This window comes from Artemia franciscana, chromosome 4, assembly GCF_032884065.1.
Source record: "Artemia franciscana chromosome 4, ASM3288406v1, whole genome shotgun sequence".
Lineage (NCBI taxonomy): Eukaryota > Metazoa > Arthropoda > Branchiopoda > Anostraca > Artemiidae > Artemia > Artemia franciscana.
In genome coordinates, this window is record NC_088866.1 from 1009503 (window position 1) to 1034676 (window position 25174).

At 34.0% G+C, this 25174-nt stretch overlaps 2 protein-coding genes across 9 annotated transcripts in view; one reads left to right on the top strand and one right to left on the bottom strand.

Moving 5' to 3' along the window:
* The window catches only part of LOC136025840 (uncharacterized), a 151500-nt gene that overhangs the window by 95344 nt on the left and 30982 nt on the right, over positions 1-25174 (bottom strand). Inside the window, exon 1 of one of the 5 annotated variants that reach the window (XM_065701856.1) lies at positions 17429-17453. The exons of the other annotated variants lie outside the window; for them this stretch is intronic. The gene's annotated coding sequence lies outside the window, so the exon portion shown is untranslated. Of the gene's footprint in view, positions 1-17428; positions 17454-25174 lie in introns of those variants that run through there. 5 annotated transcript variants of the gene reach the window in all.
* LOC136025838 (uncharacterized) overlaps positions 1-25174 on the top strand; it is a 50731-nt gene that overhangs the window by 22253 nt on the left and 3304 nt on the right. For all 4 annotated transcript variants that reach the window (XM_065701842.1, XM_065701841.1, XM_065701839.1 and 1 more), the window contains one exon: positions 10181-10572. In XM_065701842.1, coding sequence (XP_065557914.1) covers positions 10181-10572 — 392 coding nt within the window. The remainder of the gene's footprint in view (positions 1-10180; positions 10573-25174) is intronic.

Below are 25174 nucleotides of genomic sequence, written 5' to 3' on the forward strand. Positions count from 1 at the left end.
AACCCTTGTCCCAGGGCTTTGGGGGGCTGTGTTAACGGTAGAGGCATTGTTATATGCTCTATGGTAGATTTTGATCAAAATAGATAGCTCATAATTTCAATCAGATACGTTTGGGGAAAAGAAGACGTTGGGGTAGGGGGTTGTTGCCCATCATCACATTTAACTCTTAAAAGGGAACGATAACTTTAAACTTTCAATCAAACGAGTCTCCTCTAAAGTTTATAAGACAGTCCCTTCCATAAGAACCTTCAGTTATTCCCCCGGGACATAGCTTATAACCCTTGCCCCTGGCTCTGGGCGTTTATTTTAACCCCGAAGGCCTCTTTATATGATTTTTGGACAATTGTTAATAAAATAGCTGTCACGAAATTTCTGTTGGATGCGTTTGTGGAAAAGAAGACGTGGGGAGGTGAGGTCTAGTTGCCCCCTCTCTCCGAAGTTTATACGATCACCCCTTCCATAAAAAAACTTACATGTTAATATTGGGCAGGTAGTAAAACTTATAGCCCCTGCAGCGAGGGCTGTTGGGGGTTTGTCATCTTCAAAGACATAATTAGTGAGCCTTTCTACTGCGCTGAGCAAAATGACAATCTCAAATTTTGATTGATCTCATTTTTTTTTCTCAATTTTGATTGAATGCGTTTGGGAAAATGATTGGCATGGGAAGGAGGGTTAGCTGCCCTTTAATTACTATTGACTATTATAAAGGGAACTAGAACTTTAAATTTTCAGTTGAATAAGCCCCTTTCGAAGTTTTTACGACAAATCCTTCTAGCCCTGGTCTTAAAAATTGAATTTCACATTTTGCCAACATCATTCTTTGCTTAGGCAATTCTTTGCTATTGCGCTGGCTACGATAAATGGGATACAGGGAGGACGACATCCCCGTTCTTATATCTAGCAATTTCTTTCGTTTTGAGTTTGACTTGAATATCAATTTTATTTTTGGAACATTTTAAGTTCATTATCGGTTTTGTTTTTGTTCAAGTGTACAACCTGTTTCTTTCAAGTTTTCATTTATTGTTCAATGTAATTGCTGGTAGTTTTTTTCCTCTGCTCAAGACATAGCTTCTCTCTTTATTTTTGTTAAAAAATACTCCTTGTATTTGCTGAATTTTGAATTTTTGTATGTGTTGTATATGTATAGTTAATATATGTTCGTTTCTAATTTATTTCTCTAAAAACGAAAAATAAAAAAGAAAAATGAATTAAGGAATGTCTTGAAGATAATAATTGAGCAATTTATGAATTCATTTGAAGGCCCTAATTAATGAGCAATTAAAATTGACCTTTGGCAAATGGCCCAAATGAATCAAAAATAAATGGGAATTTATGCAAAAAGCAAATTTCTGAATATGTGTAACTTTTTTTAATTTTCTTTGAAAGCAAAAAGAAAATGATTTTTTTTTTTTCAAATTTTGGGACACTTTTACCTCAAAAAGTATTCAAACATTCTTTTTGTCACTGCATTGTCACAGTCGACAAATAGACTACAGATTAAATTTTAAATCAATTCCTCAACAGCCCAAATAGCGCTATACGGTCTTTGAATGGTCACTAAAAGAAAACTGTTGGGTAGCAAACATTAAAATATTATCTTCTTTTCAAAATAAAAACAATTTAAAATTACATTTTACAGCTTTTAAGCTTTTAACAGTTTTCACAGCTATAAACTTGTAAAATAATCAGAATCGTCATTAAGATCAAGAAAAACCTACAGATTATCAGGTATTTTTAAGTCCTTCTAGTCATAGGTAACGTAATAGCACTGCCTAAGTAAAGACCGATGTGGGGACAATTTACTATTATTATCTTTTTTTTAGACCAAGGCACTTAAAAGGATAGAAAGAGTTGTCGTTAAAACTTTGAAAAGGGCTCCTTCGATAAACTTTGAGATGGCCATCTACTATCGTAGAAACTTCAAAATGGACATATTTGATTAGAAATTGAAAGGGTTAGCGCCTTTTTAATTGTCAAAAGCTATTGGAGGGCAATAGGTACTCCCCCCAACCGCATGACTATCAGTTCTCCAAACACATTAAATCAAAATTTTGAGAAAAATATTTTGTTCAGTGTAGTTGAAAGTTCTGAAAATCATGTCTTTGAGGATGTAACAAACAGAAATTATTCTGTATATGAAAGGGGTTGTCCCCTCCACAACGCCTCGCTCTTTACGCTAAAGTTTTCTTATTGTTTTAAAAAGTAGATGTGTGACAAAGAGTTAAACTTCTGCGTAAAGAGCGAAGCGTTGCGGAGGGGACGACCCCTTTCATATACGGAATAATTTCTGTTCGTTTTAAGTTTTAATGTTGCTCCTTACTTGGAGTTAAAAAAAACTGTTTTTTTTTATTTAATATACTTTAAGAATCAATAGTGATTAGAGGTCAACCAGCCTGTCTTCGCACCCTTTTTCCCTCAAATTGTTGAAAATAGTTTCAAAATGACGTATAACTGTAATTCAAGGTTTAAAATAAACCCACAGCCCCCTGGACTATGTCTATAAGCTATGTAAGTTGCCCGTTGTTAACATAAAAGTTTTTTTTTTTTATCAAACACTTCGTGAAAACGAACTGTAAGTAATGAGGGATCCGGCTCAATAGTAGCCGAAATTTAAAAAAGCGGAATTTTGACATCAATAGATACACCAAAAGAATTGAATTTTTATGCTGACTTCAAATATATAAGTCTTATCAAGTTTAAATTCACCCGTCAAAAGTTAGGAGCCTGAGAAAATTTGCCTTATTTTTGAAAAAAGAGGGAAACCACCCATAAAAGTCTCAGAATCTTAATGAGAATGACACCATCAGATCAGCATATCAAAGAACCCAACTGTAGAGGTTTCAAGCCCCTATCGGCAAAATGTGGAATTTATTATTTTTGCCAAGAAAAATCACAGATGCGTGTTTATTTGTTTTTTGTTTTTGTTTTTTTCAGGGGTGATTTTTATCGACCCAGTGGTCCTAGAATATTGCAAGAGGGCTCATTCGAAGTAAAATTAAAAGTTCTAGTGTACTTTTTAAGTGACAAAAAAATTGGAGGGCAACTAGGCCCTCTCCCACGCTCATTTTTTTCAAAAGTCACCAGATCAATTTTCCAAAATTCACCCGATCAATATTTCGATATAACCATTTTGTTCGACATAGTCGATACGTCTAATAACTCCGTCTTTGAGAATAACTTACTCCCCCACAGTCCCCAGAGGAAGGGCTGCAAGTTATGAGCTTTGCCATTTGTTTACATATAGCATTAGCTATTCGGAAGCATACAGACGTTTTCAGGGTTGATCTTTTTGGTGTGGGGGTTAGGGGAGGGGGTCATATGGGAAGACCGTTCCATGGATGAATTTTTCATGGGAAAAGGAATTTTCGACAAAGGGGACACCAGATTTCCCAGAATTATTTAAAAAACGATCAGAAATTAAATAAAAAGTTTTTCAACTAAAAGAAAGGAGCAACATTAAGACTTATAACAGAAATTATTACGTATATGAGGGGGTTCGCCTCCTCGTCAATACCTCACTCTTTAAGCTAAAGTTTTTTTTATTACTTTCAAAAGAGCTCTTTATTCTAATTAAACGGCCCTCGTGATTCAGCGGTCATTCTTAAAGAATTGGAAAAAATTTGAGCTTTAGTGTAAAGAGGGGGCCATGGGGCCAACAAACTATGTACTTACTGGTTGTCAAAAGGGAATATCTAAGAAACTGCTGAGGGTATTCGGTTGAAAGCTTTGAGGTATAGTGATGTTGTGTTAAAAAGAGATTGGAGGGAGACCAGCCCCCAGTATTCTGGGCTAATCCGAAAATGTTAAAGATTTTACAGTTAGGAATGGGGTCAGTAACCAAACTCTTGCTTGTAGTGGTTTTGTTTTTTTAAGCTTGATTTGAATATTCAATTTATGTTTTACTCGTTTCAAGATTTATATATTCATTTGTATTAGTATTTGGTGTATATTACTTTGTGGATTGTTTATTTAATTTATTTTTTTATTTGGGTTTCGTTTATTCTTTAATGGTAATTTTTAGTCGTTTTAAGCTTGAAACATTAAAGGAATTTAATACTGTAGATCTTAAGTTTAACATTGCTTTTACTTATCCTGAAAACTTTTTTTCCGGAAGTGTCTTATTTAAATCAATTTCTGTTCAGTTTTGATCGTCAAAGTTTTAAGTTTTTCAACAGTCCCAATTCATAATATTTTTGTATTTTGTTTTTAGATCAAAGTTTCATTAAACCATAAAAATTAGCATCAAGGTAATCCTATGAAAGTAACACAGCATAAAAGTAAAGAAAGTAAAAAAAAAGTATCAAAGTAAACAAAGCATGAGAGTAGTTATAGTAATCGCCGTAGATCAGTAAATCAAAGTATAAAAAAAACAAAGTATCAAGGTAACAATAAGCATCTGGCAAAACTCTTTCTCTTAATTCTATTTTTGAAACAGTAGGAAACTTTAGCGCAAAGAGCGGGGCGTTGAGGAGGAAAAGCCCCTTTCATATACGGAGTAATTTCTGTTCGTTTTAAGTTTTAATGTTGCTCCTTACTTTCATTTAAAAAAAACTTGTTTTTAATTTAATTTCTGGACGTTTTTGAATTAATGCATGTTTTGATCTTGTCTCTCCGCACATAAATAATTAAAACGAAATTTGCATATTAATTAATTGCAATTATTTGGAAGGTTTTGAGAAAAATGAACGAGGGAGGAGGTCTAGTTGCCCTCCAATTTCTTTGAAAAGAGGGAGGTGGGGGTCTACTTGCCCTCCTATCAATTCTATCAAAAAGGGAACTTAAGCTTTCAATTTGAAATCAAATGAGCCTCTTCCAAAGTTTATACGACCAAAAAACATATTATTTTAATCAAACAACCTTTGTATTTCAAGAGGTGTTCTTAAATAATTGGAAAAAAAGTCAAACTTAAAAATAAAAACCTAGGTATTGAGGAAAAGGTAGCCTCCGTCATGCATTAAATAAAAAAAAACTAGTTTTTTTTACTGAAAGTAGGGAGCGACATTAAAACTTAAACGAACATAAAATACTCCGTATATGAAATGGGTTGTCCCCTCCGCAATCCCTCGCTCTTTACGCTAAAGCTTTTAATTGTTTTAAAAAGTAGAATTGTGGCAAAGAGTCAAACTTTAGTTTAAAGAGCGAGGGATTGCGGAGGGGACAACCCATCTCATATACGGAGTAGTTTCTGTTCGTTTTAAGTTTTAATGTCACTCGTTACTTTCAGTTAAAAAAACGATTTTTTTTTATTTAATTTCTGAACGTTTTTGAATTAAAGCATGTTTGATTTTGGCTCTCTGCACACAAATTATTAAAATGAAATTAGTATATTAATTCTTTTTTTGGCTAAATGGCTTTCTCTTAGTTTTGATCAGGCTATTTGGAGAAATAAGGGGTGGGGAAGGAGGCCTAGTTGCCCTCCGATTTTTCGGTTACTTAATAAGACAACTAGAACTTTTAATTTTTAACGAACGTTTTTATTACTAAAAAATATACGTAACTTAAGATTTAACTTACGTAACACACTTTTATATTCTTATATTTTTATTTTGTATACGAGGGGTTTGTACTCTCGTTAATACCTCGTTCTTTACACTAAATCTAGTTACTAAAGTAACTAGATACTTTAAGTTACTAATTACAAAAGTAAGTTTTGTCCCAATTCTGTAAAAATGACCCCTGAATTAAGAAGGCCATAGAATAAATAGGTGAAATTACTAGAAATACTTTAGCATAAAGAGCGAGGTATTTATCTCCTCCTAAATACCTCACTCTTTATACTAAAGTATTTTTTAGAACCCCTCATATGCGTAATAATCTCTGTTCGTTTTAAGTTTCAATGCTACTCCTTACTTTCTATTGAAAAAACGTTTTCATGTTTATTTTTTAATTGTTTTTTTATAGTGATGTTAGAAAATCCCGCACCCTTTTCATTGAATTTTTACTCCCCCATGACATATTCCTCCAAGGAAAGATCCTCCCACGTAGCCCCTTCCCCTCAACCCCACCCCCCGAACCAAAAAATCCCCCCAAAAACCTCTGTACACTTCCCAATAACCATTGCTGTATGTAAACACTGGTCAAAGTTTGTAACTTGCAGCCACTCTGCAGGGATTATGGGGGAATAAGTCATTCCTAAAGAAATAGTCATTATGGTTTTCGACTATGTGGAGCAAAATGGCTATCTCAAAATTTTGATCCGTTGAATTTGGGAAAAAATGAGCGTGGGAGGGGGCCTAGTTGCCCTGCAGTTTTTTGGTCACTTAAATAGGGCACTAGAACATTTCATTTTCGTTAGAATGAGCCCTCTTGTGACATTCTACGACCATTTGGTCGATACGATGACCCCTGGGAAAAAAAACAAATAAACAACACCTGTGATTGTCTTCTGGCAAAAAAAAAATGCTTGAAATTTTTGCTAAAGGGTTCTCTGATACGCCGGATGCAATGGTGTGATTTAATCAATGGTGTAATGGTGTGATCGTTAAGATTCTGTAACTTTTAGGGGGTGTTTCCGCCTATTTTCCAAAATAAGGCAAATTTTCTCAGGCTCGTAACTTTTGATAACAAAGACTAAATTTGACGAAATTTATATATTTACAATCAGCATGAAAATTCGATTCTTTTGATGTATCTTTTAGCATCAAAATTCCGTTTTTAGAGTTTCGTTTGAAAGAATACTGAAGAATACCACGAACTGTTTGAAAGAATAATTTCGTTTCGTCTGTAGCTTCATTGTTACTCCTTACTTTCAGTGCTCCATATACAAAGTAAACGTTTGAATGGTGTTTTTGTTGGAAGAATCCTTGGAAAATGAAATTATTTGAAGTTAAATTTTGTAAGTGGGGCTAATAAACTTCATCAATATGACTTCTGAATAATTTAATAAGTAGATATTTTGTTGATTAATATTTTTTGACTAATAAGAAATATTATTTTTTTTTTACTTCTTTTCTTTCCTAATTTGTTTTTTTATTTTATGTTTTCCCATTTTCCTACCCCCGACCTTAATGCACAGAAGTATTTATAGTCTACTTATAAAAAAATGGTATGACTAAAAATTCATTTCTAACTACGCAAAAAAATTTAAACTAAAATCCTGAGCTTAAAAATAGTTTTAATTTTACTGACCCGAAAATTTTATACAAAAAAAAAAAAAAACGATCAAGGTTTGAACAAAAGGTATTTAAATATTCAATTCTCAAAACAAGTTCTTCTGAAATAACTGTCAGGCCTATTACAACTTCGATACCAACCAAATTTTTGAAAGGCAAAACCGTCTCTCTGTTTTTGAACAGTTTGTGGTAACGAACTGTAAGTAAGTAGCGACCCGACTGAATAATGACCAAAACTGTAAAATACGGAATCATAATATCAAAAGATACATCAAAGGAATCAGATTTTTATGTTGATTCCAAATATATAAGTTTCATCAAGTATAGTCCTACTCATCAAAACTTACGAGCCTGAAAAAATTGCCTTATATCTGAAAAAAGGGGAAAACATCCTAACAGTAATAGAATCTTAATAAAAATCACACCAACAGATTCAGCGTATCAGAGAACCCCACAGTAGAAGTTTCAAGCTCCAATCTGCAATTAAATAAAAAAAACTAGTTTTTTTTAACTGGAAGTAAGGAGCGGCATTAAAACTTAAAACGAATAGAAATCTGTTCGTTTTAAGTTTAAATGTCGCTCCTTACTTTCAGTTAAAAAAACTAGTTTTTTTATTTAATTTCTGAACGTTTTTGAATTAATTCATGTTTGATTTTGGCTCTCCGCACATAAATTACTAAAATGAAATTCGCACATGAATTCTTTTTTCGGCTAAATGGCTTTCTCTTAGTTTTGATCAGACGATTTTGAGAAATAAGGGGTTGAGATGGAGGCCTAGTTGCACTCGAATTTGTCGGTTACTTAAAAAGGCAAATAGAACTTCTAATTTTTAAAGAACGTTTTTATTAGTAAAAAATATACGTAACTTAAGAGTTAACTTACATAACAAACTTCTATATTCTTATATTTTTATTATCTATATGAGGGGGTTTGTCCCTCATATATGTAATAATCTCTTTCGTTTTAAGTTTTAATGTTACCCCTTACTTTCAATTGAAAAAACTTTTTCATGTTTATTTTCCATGTTTTTTTTTATGTAGCCTAATGCTAGAAAATCCTGCGCCCTTTTTATTGACTTTCTCTTCCCCTATTAAATTTTCCTCCAATAAAAGATCCCCTCCCCTCAACCCCACCCAAACGCAAAAATCCCCCTGAAAACGTCTGTACACTTCCCAATAACCATTACTGTATGTAAACAATGGTCAAAGTTTGTAACTTGCAGCCCCTCCCCTGGGGACTGTGGGGAGTAAATCATCCCCAAAGACAAAGTTATTATTGTTTTTGACTATTCTGAACAAAATGACTATCTCAAAATTTTGATCCGGTGACTTTGGGTAAAAAATGAGCTTGGGAGGGGGCCTAGGTGCCCTCCAATTTTTTTTTTACTTAAAAAGGGCACAAGAACTTTTCATTTCCGTTAGAATGAGCCCTCTTGCGACATTCTAGGACCACTTGGTCGATGCGATGACCCCTGAAAAAAAAAAACAAACAAATAAACACGCACCCGTGATCTGTCTTCTGGCAAAAAATACGAAATTCCTCATTTTTGTAGATAGGAGCTTGAAAATTTTTTAATGGGATTCTCTGATACGTTGAATGCGATGGTGTGATTTTCGTTAAGATTCTATGACTTTTAGGGTGTGTTTCCCCCTGTTTTCCGAAATAGGCAAATTTTCTCAGGCTCGTAACTTTTGATGACAAAAACTAAATTTGATTAAACTTATATATTTAAAATCAGCATGAAAATCAGGTTCTTTTGATGCATCTTTTAGTATCAAAATTCTGTTTTTTAGAGTTTTGTTTACTATTAAGCCGGGTCGCTCCTTACTACTGTTCGTTACCACGAACTGTTTGAAAATGTGGAATTCTGAATTTTTTACCAGAAGAAAGAGCATGGGTGTGTGTTTATTTGGTGTTTTTTTTTTTCCAGAGGTGATCGTATCGACTAAAAGGTCTTAGAAAGTTGTGAGAGGACTCATTCGAACGTATATTAAAAGCTCTAGTGCCCTTTTTAAGTGACCAAAAAATTGGAAGGCAACTAAGTCCCCTCCGACACTCATTTTTTCCCAAAGTTACCGGATCAAAATTTTGAGATAGTAATTTTGTTCAGTATAGTTGAAAAATTTAGTAACTATGTCTATGAGGACGACTTAAATCCCCTGAGTCCCCGGTGGAAGGGCTGCAAGTTACGAACTTTGCTCATTGTTTACATATAGTATTGGTTATTGGGAAGCATACAGACATTTTCAGGGGATTTTTTCTGGAGAAATTTCTCATAGGGAAAGAGAATTTTCCATGAAGGGAGCTCCGGATTACCCAGAATTATTTGAAAAACGATCAGATAGTTAAAGAAAAACAAGTTATTTAAACGGAAAGTAAGAAGCATTATTAAAACTTAAAACGAAAAGAAATTATTACGTATATGAGGGGGTGTGCCACTCGTCAATAACTCGCTCTTTACGCTAATTTTTTTTAGTACTTTCAAAAGAGCTCTTTATTCTAATTAAATGACCCTTGTGATTCAGGGGTCATTCGTATAGAATTGGAACAAAAGTCAAACTTTAGTGTAAAGAGCGAGATATTGACGAGGGGGCATACCCCTTCATATACGTAATAACTTCTGTTCGTTTTGAGTTTTAATATTACTCCTTACTTTCAGTTGAAAAAACTTTTTTTATTGCTTTTTATTTGATAGTGTAAAAAGGATGAGACTGGATTACGAAAATAATCCACAAAATAATCACAAATCACAATAATTCAGTCGACTTAAAAGAACACTTTTCAATACAAATGTGCACGGTAGTATCCCATGGTCCAGGTTTTTGTTGTTGTTGTTTCTTATTGCTTCTTTTTTTTGTACGAAGTAAATAAGGTTCCTCAGACTCCTATGTTTATGCTATGGCTATATGTTGTAGCTCCAAAACATTTAGTTGTTTATATTAGCAAAAAAATTCGCAAGTAATAGCAACTAAATACAACAATGGGTAAAAGTAATGGGGTTACTGGCTTTCTAGTGATTTTTTCTTTGCTAAATACATGTTTAAGATTTTTCTTTTATTATGTTTTAGATTTGGATAATTCTACTATCACTCAGCGTAGCTTTTTCACCAAGTTTAGCAGAGGAAATTGAAAGCACATTGGGGGAAACTCCAGATGGCCAAGGGAGGTTCTTTTTTGTTCCGAAAACAGTTACAGACCTGATCAAAACAACAACCACCACCTCTGGGGGCCTACAATCGTGGTGCTACACAGTAGTTTCACTTATATCCGTGGTTTCAACGGTCGAACAATCTGGTACTAAAGATATTGGCCAAGCTACATTCACTATCAATTCTGTAGGTGCTTGCAGAAAGAGACGTTGGGCATTTGAAGATCCATTTGATGAATCATTAAAAGAGATTTTGTTACCATCGGCTGTTGCCGCTAAAGAAGACAGGGCCACAGCTGTTGCGCTTGACAAGTAAGTAAAGAACCTTATCAGTCATTCCCTAAGTAGCTAGGGGGTTTGTATCAGGATGAAGTCCATATAAATCTGTCTTTTGGGGTAGTAATTTAGCTGTTTCGATAATATTCGGCAGGAAAAAATTGTACGGGATGATTGTTGGTATGAATCGACTATACGAGGTGTGCACATAGCTGCCGTAGTATATAGAATAATTTCTATTCGTTTAAAGGTTTAATTTTTTTCTTGCTTTTAGTTGAAATTTTTTATTTTTTATTTAATATCTAGAAGGAATAACTTTATGAATTAAATAAAAAAACAGTTTGAAAAAAATAAATAAAATATTTTAAAAAAAAATATTAAATAAAAAAAAACCGTTTTTTACTGTTTTAAAATGTGGAGTTAAGAGAAAGAGTCAAACTTTAGTGTAAAGAGCGGGGCGTTTAGGAGGAAAAGCCCCTTTCATATACGGAGTAATTTCTGTTTGTTTTGAGTTTTAATGTCGCTCCTTACTTTCATTTAAAAAAAAACTTGTTTTTTTGGTTTAATTTAAGTAGGGATGGCGGTCGCGGTGACCATTTCACCAGTGAACAGTTCAAACAGTTTAACTTCTCTGAAGTAATGATGTTCGGACTGTTTTAAAGAGGTTTTAGTTTTAATGATCGTATTTTAATGCGATTTTTTTTCATTGTTTTGCTTGGACATAGGGTCGAAATATTCATTTAAAGTTCACGTTCCACTGTCTGTAGAAACATTTTCATATTATTCTATTTTTATTTTGTTGTTTTATCTTCATTGAATATGTCTCTGATTTAAAATGGTGATGGCGTTCTCCATCTCAGCCAATCTCAACCGTTCTCAATCTTAATATCAGCTTCTCAAAAATACATGACATTTTTTTCACACTTCAACCAGAGTATCTAATACTTAGTCTTCGTTTAATTAATAATAATGCTAATATGGTATTTTTGAACTTAAAAGGTGAGCCACACATAATTCTGCTCCTAGACCATCTCACGCAACGCATATCTGCTTCTTATGCATTGATTGTTGCAGCAACATTTCAATTGCACTGCTTAGCACTGCTGTAGCACTGTCTTAGAAGCTCCATTTTGCTCCATTTTGGAAGCTGTTTATTAGAACTGATTGTCTGAAGGTCTGGTACATTTTCTTTCGGTTCGGTAAAATATTTGCTTGGTCCTTGCCATTGGAATTCTCCATTGACTAAAAACGTTAAACTTGCTGCTCCTGATCTTGCAATTTCCTAATTAAGTGACAAGCATAATCAGAAACTCAAAACTCAATTTTTCACTGAATGATTGGTATCATGCTCTAAATCAAGTTATTATGAATGAGTGGGTTTTAATCAAATTTAGTGAATTAATTTTTAATTTGTTCCTAATTCATGTTTTATTTTTATCGTTAAATGTTAAATCGCTATGACAAGAGTTAGAGCGTTATTTGGTTCTTGTTAATGTGTTTTGTCTTTGTTTGTTTGTTTGTTTTTCATTTTCCTCTACTCTGTCTAATCTTATGCCAATGATGAGTGTTCAATATATTAATAAATAAAGTAGAAGAATGTAGATCAAAGTAGCAGAATGGGTTACAAGTTCTGCACTAAATATTTCCCATTTAGGAATAGCATGAATATTATCTAGTCCACAAGCGCTTCGCTTACGGAATTTTGTTTTACTTTTTGGCTGCCAAAGGAAATCAATGAAGCTTCCAATGAAGTAGTTTGTGAATATTGAACTGAGTGGATATTCTATTTCGAAAAAAGTTGGTTACCACAGATCGAATAAATCAAAAGGAACCTGCGCACACTTCGTATGAGCTGTTTACACTCGTTCAAGTTGCTTATAGTAATTAAAATTTATATATGCTTATAAAAGATTTTTTGAGTCATTTGCTACTTTTTGGCATTTTTGTTTTAAAAGTCGTACCAACAATTTAGTTTTAATCGTCTCATGAACAATTTTATTTTTCCATCACCCGAGGTGTGCACATAACAGCCAAGATATGATGATGACTACTACTACTAATCTCTCACTGCAGCATCAACCCCTCTTAGGTTGCAAGTTCTCTATTGAAAATATTTCCCGGTTAGGAATAATATAAATATTCTCTAGCCCCCCCCCCCCCCCGTGCCTTTAATCAGATTTTATATGAGGGAGCCAGCCCAAAACCAGTACAAGTCAAGTAATAAAGAAGCTAGATGGATGTTACAGCAGATAAATATTTGGTCTTTGTTCTGCTTCCGCAACTTCTTCACTTACAGGAGTTTGTCTTAATCTTTGGCTGCCAGAGGAATCCAATGAAGCTTCTAATGAAGCAGTTAGCAAATGTTGAACTGAGTGGATATTCTGTTTAATATGCTGATCTGAATTCAACAAACGAACAAGAATATCTAAAAGGTCAAAACGATAGTGTTGCTGGAGAATCTCCTCTGGCTGAATGAGTGGATAAATAAAGTCTTTTAATTTACTCCGAAAATATGCCTGCCTACGAAAGTGAAAACGTATCAATCAACAAGTGAAGTCTAGGATATATTCCAGAAAATGATTAGAAAGCAGAAAAAAGAAAGTTCAGTGATGAACAGTATTAATAATGTAGAAAAACAGGATCAAAGACAGAATACTGGAAAAACAGACTGAAGAATTTTTATGATAAATTCCAAGGGAAAAAATATGAAGGAAGTAAGGAACAGCGAAGATGGCGAGTTGAAATCTACTGAAGATTCAAAATCTGGAAAAATTGGCCCTTAATGAAAACGTATCAATGTTTATCCTAAAAAGGGTAAATTTTTTGGATGTGTAATCATTGCTTAAAGTGACTCAGAATTTTTTTGCTAGTCTTTGAACAAAAAATATTCTGGGAACAAATGGAGGTTGGACAGCTACACTTGTCACTTACGAAGATTGCGAGAAATCAAGGAGGCTGATCTTGACCCTTCTAAAGAGAAATTTAACCATGAAATATAATTTAAAAACCACAGAAGCATTGGCCGATGGCAAGTGTAAAACTGGTCTGAACATGCAGCAAAGGACGCCATCCATCAATCACAAGATCCAAGCCACCAAAAAACCTGAATTTGATTGGATAATAGAAAATCACATGACTTAGCAGAAATAAAGCAAAGTACAGAGAAGTTTTTCAAAGCTCCCGTGACAAGAAAAAGTACTTCGTTTATACTTTTTGGACTTTTAAAGAGGCATATTATGCTTACAGAGATAAAATGGTAAAGGAAACGGCTGATATTCTTAGCTATGACTTTTTCAGGCAACAGTTGAGAGAGAAAGACACTGGGATTTACAGTCTAAAGAGCAACCAATGTGAGAGATTCATAGTTTTTAACTTCAAGAATCTTGCCTAAGAGGAGTATTCTGAACACACATTAAAGAGAAAAAAAAGCTATGATTCAGAAAAAGAGTGAAAAGGACATATCCAAAGATAGTTCAAGGGTGCTTGTAGCGACAGCTCATAGCCTTTAATCGGTGTTACTTTGTCCGAATGTAAAAGTGCCGTCTATCTACTACAAATGGAACCTCATTGTACGCGATTGAACTTCTTAAAATCTAGTGATTTTTTTCGCATTTAATATAGTTAAGAAAATAAACTGAAGGTAGTTCAATGTACCCAAATTTGTTTCGTGCGCTATTGATAGGCTGGAAGACCTGCTACGGTCATACCGAAACGCTGAGATAATAATTATGTGGAGCGATTCTTTAAAATTCTTTTTTGGATTTAACTACTATATATGAAATGACAGTAATGTAGAAGTATATGGAAAAATGACACGCTCAAATGGAGTATGACAGTATCCACCAGACGATTGAAACTTAATGCAAAAACAGACACAATAATATTCCGAGTATGCATACGTCTGAGATGAAAGATGCAAGGATTTGCCCTTAACAAGTAAAACAAGTGACTTGTACTTTTTTAAAGTACTACACAGGATTAAAGCATTGCAACAATTATAGCCCTGGATATAGAAAGGGAGATCCAACTTTAACCTGTACGGTTGCTTATAAATATAGTTACGATAGGTATTTCTATTATAAGCTACGACATACGAATGAATGGATTATCCTGCCAGAACAAGTATTGAAGGAAGCGAAACCTTGATCAGGTCCACTTCATGAAGGAACCCTGGGACTTGTTGTATTTAAGGTTGACAACCTGGTACATCGATTTGACCGTAAACCATTTTTGTTTTCTAAGCACAGCAGAATGATTTTGCTTCAAATAAAAATCTGATTTTAGATATATTGCCTATAGTTTACATGTTATTATACCAAACATCGTAAATACATTTTTAACCCTCAAGAAGCTGCACACACCTTGTAAAAGTTTCTCTTTACTGCCTTACAATTATGAATACCTCATTTGTTATGCATTTTTGAAGAAAGCCAGTTATCTCACCTCGCATAAAGCAAATGGAAGATGCGCTCACCTCTTATGAGCAGTTTTTACCAGTTCAAGTTGCGTACTGTCATTAAAATTTATATCTACTTTTAAAAGATTTTCTTGAGCCATATGTAACTTTTTGGGATTTTTTTTTAAATCGTACGCAAAATTTAGTTTTTATCAGCTCATGAACAATTCTATTTTCCATCAAACAAGGTGTGCACAGAACAGCCAAGATATGAGGAAGACTACTACTACTAACAGCTCACCGCAGTATCAACCTCCCTTAGGCCACCACAGCTACGCATGCTACTCCTTTATCCCAATTTATTCAAAACATCCCTCTTTGCACCCTCCCAGGAGGTTCCCATTTCCTTTAATTTTTCCTTATGACATCCTCCCACCCCAACCGCAGACGACCTGCTTTCCATTTAGCCCAAGACAACTGGATGAAAATGATTGATCTTCACCAATTTGTCATCCTCTATCCACAGAACATGACAATAGTATGGTGCAGTAATAGAACAACTGATGTGGTAAAACATGATTTAATCGGTGCAGAATTCCCAGACCTCTAGCAGCCTTAGCTGCAACAAGATCACTGTGCGGCCTGCAAGATAAATTACAATCAAGCTGGAAGCCCAAATAACGGACTTCATGCACCTGTGACATAGCCCTACCATTAAAATTATCTCTCCATCAACACTTAGCTACTTACCAACTCTTCTAAATATAATAAAATTAGTTTTTTAAAATAGATATTTTCGAAGACCAGTATTATTACTGATGATGGTTACTGTATATGTGACCGAAATATCAAGTACTTTTTGTGAAATTTATCACTATCTATTAAAAGGATTTTATCCCTATTTGAACTTTTTATTTATTTATTTAACATTCAATTACAAAAGGCTCAAACTTGTAAATACAAAAACAAGACTTTAAAACCCTATTTACTTTCAAGAGCAAATCATCAATGGATCGACTAGACACAGTTAAAGCAGTTCCACCCGAAAAAAATCGTAATACACTCAGGTAAGTAGAAACTCTTTGAATTAACATACACAAGGTACGAAAGTGGTCCCAAGATAGACCCCTGGGGTTACACCCACACTTAACTTGAAAAGGAGAGAGAAAAACATCATTTAATACAATTTGAAGAGATCTACCACTCAAAAAAATATCAAACGACTTCAGATATTTACCACGAACTCCAAGAGATTGTAGACATTTGAGTAATATTTTAAAATCCACTGTATCAAACACTTTTCTAAAATCAGTAGAACTAATCAAAAGAATTTCACTACCTTCAAAGCATTTATTTACAGTGTCAGAGGGGGAATGCAAGGCGTTTAATGTCAAGTGACCTTTCCTAAAGCCGAAGTGGGTTTCACTTAACATCCTCGTTTTCGTAACATGTACAATTTTTCAAATAATTCTCAAAACAGGGGTAGGATTGATATAGGTCAATAATTTTTAATATCTAGCTTAGAACCATCTTAGTGAAGGGGGATGACTTTTGCCTTTTTAAGGGCATCAGGGAATACGCCGGTTGGTATGGAGAGATCGAGTATGTGGACGAGGTATGGTAGTAAATAACACATCACTAATTTAGAAGTCCCAAGTTTAATGTCATCTGTCCCAGCTGAATTAGATTTGATTGTTTCCACAACCTTCAGAATTTCGTCTCCAGTATTCAGTCTCACTTGCAGTTCCTCTATCATCAACAAACTCATAGTCCAGGGAATCATCATTAGAATTCATCAGCCCTTATAGAATTTATCAGCCCTTGAATGATGAATTCATTAGAATTCATCATTAGAATTCATCATAGAATCATCAGCCCTTCCGGCTGTACATTTTGTCCAATACTTGAAAAGAAAACTCAGCAAATCTATTAGTAATAATCGTTTCAACATTTAACAGTTTCTCCTTGAATCAGTAGAGAATTGAGTGGAGGTTCTTTCTTCTTTCCCAATAGATCATTAATGACCTTCCAAGTACTATTATCCTTGTTTAAACTCGATTTATTCTCAAAGTATTCTTTTTTTACCTCTTCTTCTCATCGAGTTCACGTTATTGCGTATTATTTTGAATTCTTCCAGTTTTCTGGCACACTCACTATTTAAATAATTACGGTCCAGATGCATAGAACCAAAAACATTTTTATCTATGAGAGTGACAGAATGACTGGTCACACGTGTTGGAATATTCACACGGCGGAAAAGATCATGAAAAACCATCAAATTAAAATAATCAAGATTCAATCCATTCAATAAAAGCAGATCAAAGTTGAATCACCCATACAAATAAAATCTAGACCTGTTCAGGACGCCGTACGTGTGGGTTGATCCAATCCACTCTCTAAAGTCTTCCCATCTAGCAGTTGGTAGTCTAAATACAAAACCAATCTAAAGTTTCCTACTTCCCAAATCTAATTCCAAACGAAAACTTTCGAACTTACCCTCTATCCAAACATCAACATCATTTCTTACTTGGTATGACAATGACTGAAATCGAACATGCAGTTCCCCTTCTATGAAGTGATGTCCGGTTTTTAGTCTCTAAATTATAATCTGGGAAAGAATACAATGAGAGAGAGTATTCCTGACTCAAAACTTTAACACATATCAATAAAACTAGTTTTTCCTTGGGAATCAAATAGAAATTGCAGCACATCCTCATAATAAGTAGCAAGGTGGCAATTCCAGGCACATAATTGCAACGAATCAGCTTCGCTGGGGTTTAACTGTGGACTTTGAACATAAGCACTATTTCTTAACGGTTGAAGTCTAACTTGGTTCATACACGGCTCAAGATCTGTTGATATAAAGGGGGATAAAACACAACCCTGCTTAACTCCTGAATTAATACGAAACCAAGAGAAGGTCATATCCTTGTATGGTATATCGTATACCCTACAAGGGTAAGATCTTCGCTAAAGCTCCTGTATTAACACAATCGAACGGTTGCTCATAATCTACAAAACTGAGAACCAAAGATGTTTGATAACTCAGGCACTTATCAGTTATAAGAACTTAAAACTAAAAAATTAAAAGGGATATGGAGACTACCCCATTCTTAACCCTCCATCCTTAATCCCTGCTTTATAAAGTCTTAATTTTTTTTAAAGGACTTCTCTTTAAAATAACAAACAAATACAACGTAGAAACAATAGGGAAAGTTTTTTCCAAGACAATGGAAATTATTTATGTAGATATTTCGGCCCTATGTCCAAGGGCCGTCTTCAGCACAATACAATACTATATATATATATAAAAGAACTTACATCAAATTGTGAGAATTAAAACTGAATATAAAAACACTTATTAAAACAATTTTTTTTAAAAATATAGCCCTAGCATCCTTACTTCAGCGAAGTTCAACCAGGACTGGCGAAAAGAATGAAATGAAGAAATATAAACTCATTCAAACTAAAGAGAATAAAATGATTAGATGCAATTTCTTAAAGCTAATCTTGCTTGTTTAGCAGCCTGTCTCAAAGGCCTTTTCGTAGTTGGTTCAGTACTATTATAAATTGGTTTAGTAAAATATTTTGTTAGATCATTTTTAATTAAATTTGAGTATAAAGAATTTACTGAGTATTCTCCCAAGTCCCTGTTCAAAGAAATATTTTTATTTATTTTGAGATTAATTTCAATTGATTCTCGAACCACCTGTTTTATTCCCAAATCATTACTAATGAGTGAAGAGTTTTCAAAAAGTATCATGTGGGACGGATTATTAAATATATGCCAACCTAGAGCAGAATCAAAGGAATTGTTGGAACCATTTGAAATTAAGGCCTTGTCTATGTCATTTTTATGCTGTTGTAACCTTTTGTCTAGATTCTGATGGGTCCTGCCGACATAGTATTTTCCGCAATCACAGGGTATTTGATAGACCCCTCTTTGGCGAGTAACTGGGGTCTTATCTTTACCCGAATTTAAGAAATTGATGATTTTAAAATTATTAGTAAAAACTACGCACAGATTATTTTTTGTGCAAATATTTTTTAATTTTGTTATAATCTTTGGGATATACGGAAGATAGACAATATTTGAGGGCTTATCAATAGCCTCACATTGTGAAGTATCTTCTTCGATTTTACAAGAATGTCTTTTTATTCTACGGCTAATTATTTTATTTACAAAAGGAATGGGGTATCCATTACCAAAAAGAATATCTCTGATAAAATTTATTTCTGCATTTATATATGAATGGGAGCAAATATTTAGGGCACGATCAATGAGGGAAATTACAACTGCTCTTTTAACTTGTGGGGGGTGATTTGAATTAAAGTGAAGATATCTATTGTTTTGTGTTGGCTTTCGATATATAGTAAAATCCAGTTCATCAGCTTTACGAATAATTAATACATCTAAAAACGGTAGTTTATTTTCAATTTCAACTTCAAGGGTGAACTGCAAATTTCGGTCATAAGTGTTAAGATGATCTAAGAAGCCCCGAAGTTCAGCTTCCCCATAATTCCAAAGTGAAATTACGTCATCCATATAACGACCCCAATAGACATGTTTTAGAAAATAAGAATTCAATGCCCAATTCTCAAGATTTTCGACGTAAATATTTGCTAGTAGCCCGGATAAAGGTGCCCCCATGGGTAATCCATTTCTTGCTGATAAAAAGAATCGCGAAATTGAAAATACATAGAAAACTTATTACAAATTTTAACAAGAGTCATTAAAACTTCACAATCAATTCCTGTCGCTGAAGTCTCGATCAAGTGGTAATTTTCTTCTATTTTGTTTTTTAATAATTCTTCTGAAATAGTTACATCTATATTTGTATACATGGAAACAATGTCGAAACTACTAACTATTGTGTTTTCTGAAATACTTGTGTTGCTAAGTTTTTTAATCAAATCTGCCGAGTTATGAATATAGGAATTTTGAGAATACAATAAAGGTTTGAAAGCTGCACAAAGCCATTTTCCAATATTGGCAGCGGGAGCTTTAGTACAAGCTACAATAGGTCTTAAGGGAATACCCTGTTTATGTATTTTTGGTAAACCGTAGAGTTTAGGACAGAAACTACCACGGGGAAAAAATTTATTGTATAGTTGTGGGGTGATTTTACCATTTTGTTTTAGCTGCTTTAATTCATTTATAATATTATTAGTCAACTGATCAGTAGGATCATGAGTTATTGTTTGATATGTAATTGTGTCATTTAAATGCGAAAAAATTTTGTTGTCATAGTCTGTTGTATTCATGACAACAAGTGAATTGCTTTTGTCTGCTTTAGTTATTATAATAGAAGGATCTTTTCGGAGATTAGATAGTATTTTTATGTCATGCAAATTTTCCGGTGTGGAATTAGTAGGAGGCTTAAACTTTTTTTGGCTATTATAGAGGATATTTATTAGACCAGATCTAACTTCATCCGGGTTAGAGACAGAAGGATAGTGTTTATGCAAAGCGGACTCTAGAGAGGAAACTATATCTGCCACAGGAACCTGTTTCGGTAGAAAAGAAAATTTTGGACCTTTTTCTAGTGTTTCGATTTCCTGGGGTTCCAATGTTTTAGAAGAGAGGTTAACGATAGCAGGCCCAGGAGTGAATCTTGGAGAATAAATACGGTTTCTCATCGAAGATTCATTTCGTAAGCCCTCTAATTTTTTATAGAGGCGTTCCTTGGACAAGCGAAAATCGTGGCTAAACAAATTCCTTTCTAATCTAACAACTTGAGCAAAATCAACGGTGGACAGGTTTTCCAGCAAAAAAGTTTCCAACGATTTTCTCTCTGAAGAAATAATATGTCGTTTCTGTTTTTTGTCCTTAATAATATGGACTAGGGTTTTTAACTGTAGAGTATGGGCAAATTGCGCTTCTTTTCGGGTATTTAAATGTAATTTATATCTTAAAGACTTGGGAATAAGGTTTTCCTTTCTACAGGATTCTAAAAATTTTTTTCGATTGATAATATTAGCATGTTTTTTACCTAGACTAATAAAATAAAAGATATCATAGGTCAACTGCTCCCCATAAGCTAGACGAAAATAGCGACGAAGACCACACTGCCTTTCCATAACAAACAAATTTTGTTATGTTTTTTTTTTAATTTTGTACAAATCTATTGGGGTCGTTATATGGATGACGTAATTTCACTTTGGAATTATGGGGAAGCTGAACTTCGGGGCTTCTTAGATCATCTTAACACTTATGACCGAAATTTGCAGTTCACCCTTGAAGTTGAAATTGAAAATAAACTACCGTTTTTAGATGTATTAATTATTCGTAAGGCTGATGAACTGGATTTTACTATATATCGAAAGCCAACACAAAACAATAGATATCTTCACTTTAATTCAAATCACCCCCCACAAGTTAAAAGAGCAGTTGTAATTTCCCTCATTGATCGTGCCCTAAATATTTGCTCCCATTCATATATAAATGCAGAAATAAATTTTATCAGAGATATTCTTTTTGGTAATGGATACCCCATTCCTTTTGTAAATAAAATAATTAGCCGTAGAATAAAAAGACATTCTTGTAAAATCGAAGAAGATACTTCACAATGTGAGGCTATTGATAAGCCCTCAAATATTGTCTATCTTCCGTATATCCCAAAGATTACAACAAAATTAAAAAATATTTGCACAAAAAATAATCTGTACGTAGTTTTTACTAATAATTTTAAAATCATCAATTTCTTAAATTCGGGTAAAGATAAGACCCCAGTTACTCGCCAAAGAGGGGTCTATCAAATACCCTGTGATTGCGGAAAATACTATGTCGGCAGGACCCATCAGAATCTAGACAAAAGGTTACAACAGCATAAAAATGACATAGACAAGGCCTTAATTTCAAATGGTTCCAACAATTCCTTTGATTCTGCTCTAGGTTGGCATATATTTAATAATCCGTCCCACATGATACTTTTTGAAAACTCTTCACTCATTAGTAATGATTTGGGAATAAAACAGGTGGTTCGAGAATCAATTGAAATTAATCTCAAAATAAATAAAAATATTTCTTTGAACAGGGACTTGGGAGAATACTCACTAAATTCTTTATACTCAAATTTAATTAAAAATGATCTAACAAAATATTTTACTAAACCAATTTATAATAGTACTGAACCAACTACGAAAAGGCCTTTGAGACAGGCTGCTAAACAAGCAAGATTAGCTTTAAGAAATTGCATCTAATCATTTTATTCTCTTTAGTTTGAATGAGTTTATATTTCTTCATTTCATTCTTTTCGCCAGTCCTGGTTGAACTTCGCTGAAGTAAGGATGCTAGGGCTATATTTTTAAAAAAAATTGTTTTAATTAGTGTTTTTATATTCAGTTTTAATTCTCACAATTTGATGTAAGTTCTTTTTATATATATATATAGTATTGTATTGAGCTGAAGACGGCCCTTGGACATAGGGCCGAAATATCTACATAAATAATTTCCATTGTCTTGGAAAAAACTTTCCCTATTGTTTCTACGTTGTATTTGTTTGTTATGGAAAGGCAGTGTGGTCTTCGTCGCTATTTTCTCTTTAAAATGCAACGGGCCATAGAACTATGTGGGCCCTGTCACCTCTAAAGGCATTGTTATTGGACTTCTCAACTATGCTTGATCAAATGGCTATCTCTAAGTTTTTTTCGTATGTCATTCAGGAAATAATTGGCGTGGGAGGGGAACTAATTATCCCCCAATCGTTTGATAGCTTACAAAAGGCTCTGTTGATTCTCTGCTGATTTTTCAGGGTCACTGGTTTGATATGATCACTCCTGGAAAAAAAAGCAAGCATCCGTGGTCTTTTTTCTGCCAAAAAATGAAAAACACCCCATTTAGTGCACTCTGAAATCCTAATCCCTCCTACCTAAAGTCTTAAAGTTCTTTTAAAAGAACTTCTCTTTAAGATGCAACAGGCCATGGGACTATTTGGGCAATGTCACCTCCAAAGGCATTGCTATTGGACTTCTCAACTATGGTTAATCAAATGGCTATCTCTAAGTTTTGTTCGTATGTCATTCAGGAAATCATTGGCAAGAGAGGGGTGCTGATTATCCCCCAATCACTTAATGACTTAGAAAAGGCTCTGTTGATTTTCCAGGGTCACTGGTTTGATATGATCACACCTGGGGAAAATGACAAAAAAAAATCGAAAAAAAGGAAGTATCCGTAGTCTTTTTTCTGCCAAAAAATGAAAAACTACGCATTTAGTGCTCTCTGGTACGCTGAATCCAATTGTGTGGTTTTATTAAGACCGGCTGACTTTTTATGGGTGTTCCTCTCCTTTTAGATTATTGGTCAAACACTCAGGCTTGTAACTTTCGATCGGTAACATTAAACTTTTGTAACTTTATATATTCAGAATGAGAATAAATATTCAATTATTTTCATAGATCCATTGGTATTAAAATTCTGGTTTTTCAGAGTTTTGGTTACTATTCAGCCAAATCCTTCCTTAGCTAGAGTTCTGAACAGTTTGAGCAGGTTCTGAACCATGAGCAGTTTGATATTCTGCTTACATATGCTTATGCTTCCTAATTCAGAGTATGACAAAACGCAAATGGCCAAGCATATAGTTGAAGTTTGTATAAATATGAAAAGTCAAGCTTTCATTGAATCTGAAATTCTATCAGTTTGGAGATTTTCAAGTACTTGAAAGGAAGAATAAGAAAATGTCTTTATTTATCAAAAAATCAAATATGCACGGTTTTACTTTTCAAGTTTAATATCTTCCCTAAGTGACTATGGTAGCCATTTTATCGTGTTAATTAGGGTTGCATCGTCAATACAAGAAATGACTCGGGAATTCAGGAGCATGGAGGCAGAATCAACATTATAACCTTTTCCTTTTGGACGATTCTGTGCAACCTTTTCCCCAACTGTTGACTGGTTCAGTCAATGTAAGATTTCCAAGAGGACTCTAAAAAGTACTACCAAGATTAGGATCAAAAGACAGCTTATATATGGCTGGTTAAACTACAGAACTTTGCAGAAGTTGCAATTTATCTATTTGTAGCAGCAGTTTTCACACCATGAAGTGGCAAAAACCATGAGACTAAGTCAGAAATCTCGCGAGAAAAAAAGGAATAAAAAAAGTTATTTTTCGCTGGGGATGTAATATTTGGTTGAAGGTTGGCTTCAGTATGCCTCATGATGGAAAAGGGTTATTTCCAGGCTTTGGGCAAGCCATGGGTGGAATTAGTTATAAACCCTACTAAATTGAAGGAAAACTCAACTTTCTTAAAATCTGAGACCCCTCCCCCTCGCCCTATTTGAGATAGGGTTTGTGATATCAGATCTCGATATGAGCCCTGATCCTAGATATCCGATGGCATGATTTTAATAAGACTGGTTGCCTTTTTCTGGGTGTTCCTCTCCTTTTAGATTATTGGTCAAACACTCAGGCTTGTAACTTTCGATCGGTAACATTAAACTTTTGTAACTTTATATATTCAGAATGAGAATAAATATTCAATTATTTTCATAGATCCATTGGTATTAAAATTCTGGTTTTTCAGAGTTTTGGTTACTATTCAGCCAAGTCGTCCCTTAGCTCGAGTTCTGAACAGTTTGAATAGGTTTTGAACAATGAGCAGTTTGATATGATCTTCTGCTTACATATGCTTATGCTTATGAGTATGTCAAAAAATTAAATGGCGAAGCATATAGTCGAAGTTAGTATAAACATGAAAAGTCAAACTTTTATTCAATCTGAAACCCTATCAGCTTAGAAATTTTAAAGAACTTGAAGAGAAAAATAAGAAAATAACTTTATTTATCCTAAAAAAATCAAAATATGCACAGTTTTACTTTTCAAGCTCCCTCTCAAAGGGACTATGGTAGCAAATTTATCGTGTTAATTATGGTTGCATTCTCAAAAGAAGAAATGACCCGGGAATTCAGGAGCGTGGAAGTAATAGAATCAGCATTATAAACATTTCTTTGGGACAATTTTATACAAACTTTTCCCCAACTGTTGACGGATTCAGTCAATGTAAGATTTCCAAGAGGACTGTAAAAAGTACTACCAAGGTTAGGATCAAAAGACATTAGGATTGGGTATCCCAGAATTAGAAAACCTACAAACTTTCCATTTTTAAAGGTTACTCTTCTGTAAAGTACACTGTGTCTATGGAAGTATGGCAATATTGTACAATTTGTATTTTTACTTGGGTTGACCAATGAATTTGGGATAGATCTGTTATTTTTTTTTTCAGTCTTTTTTCATATTTTTCCTA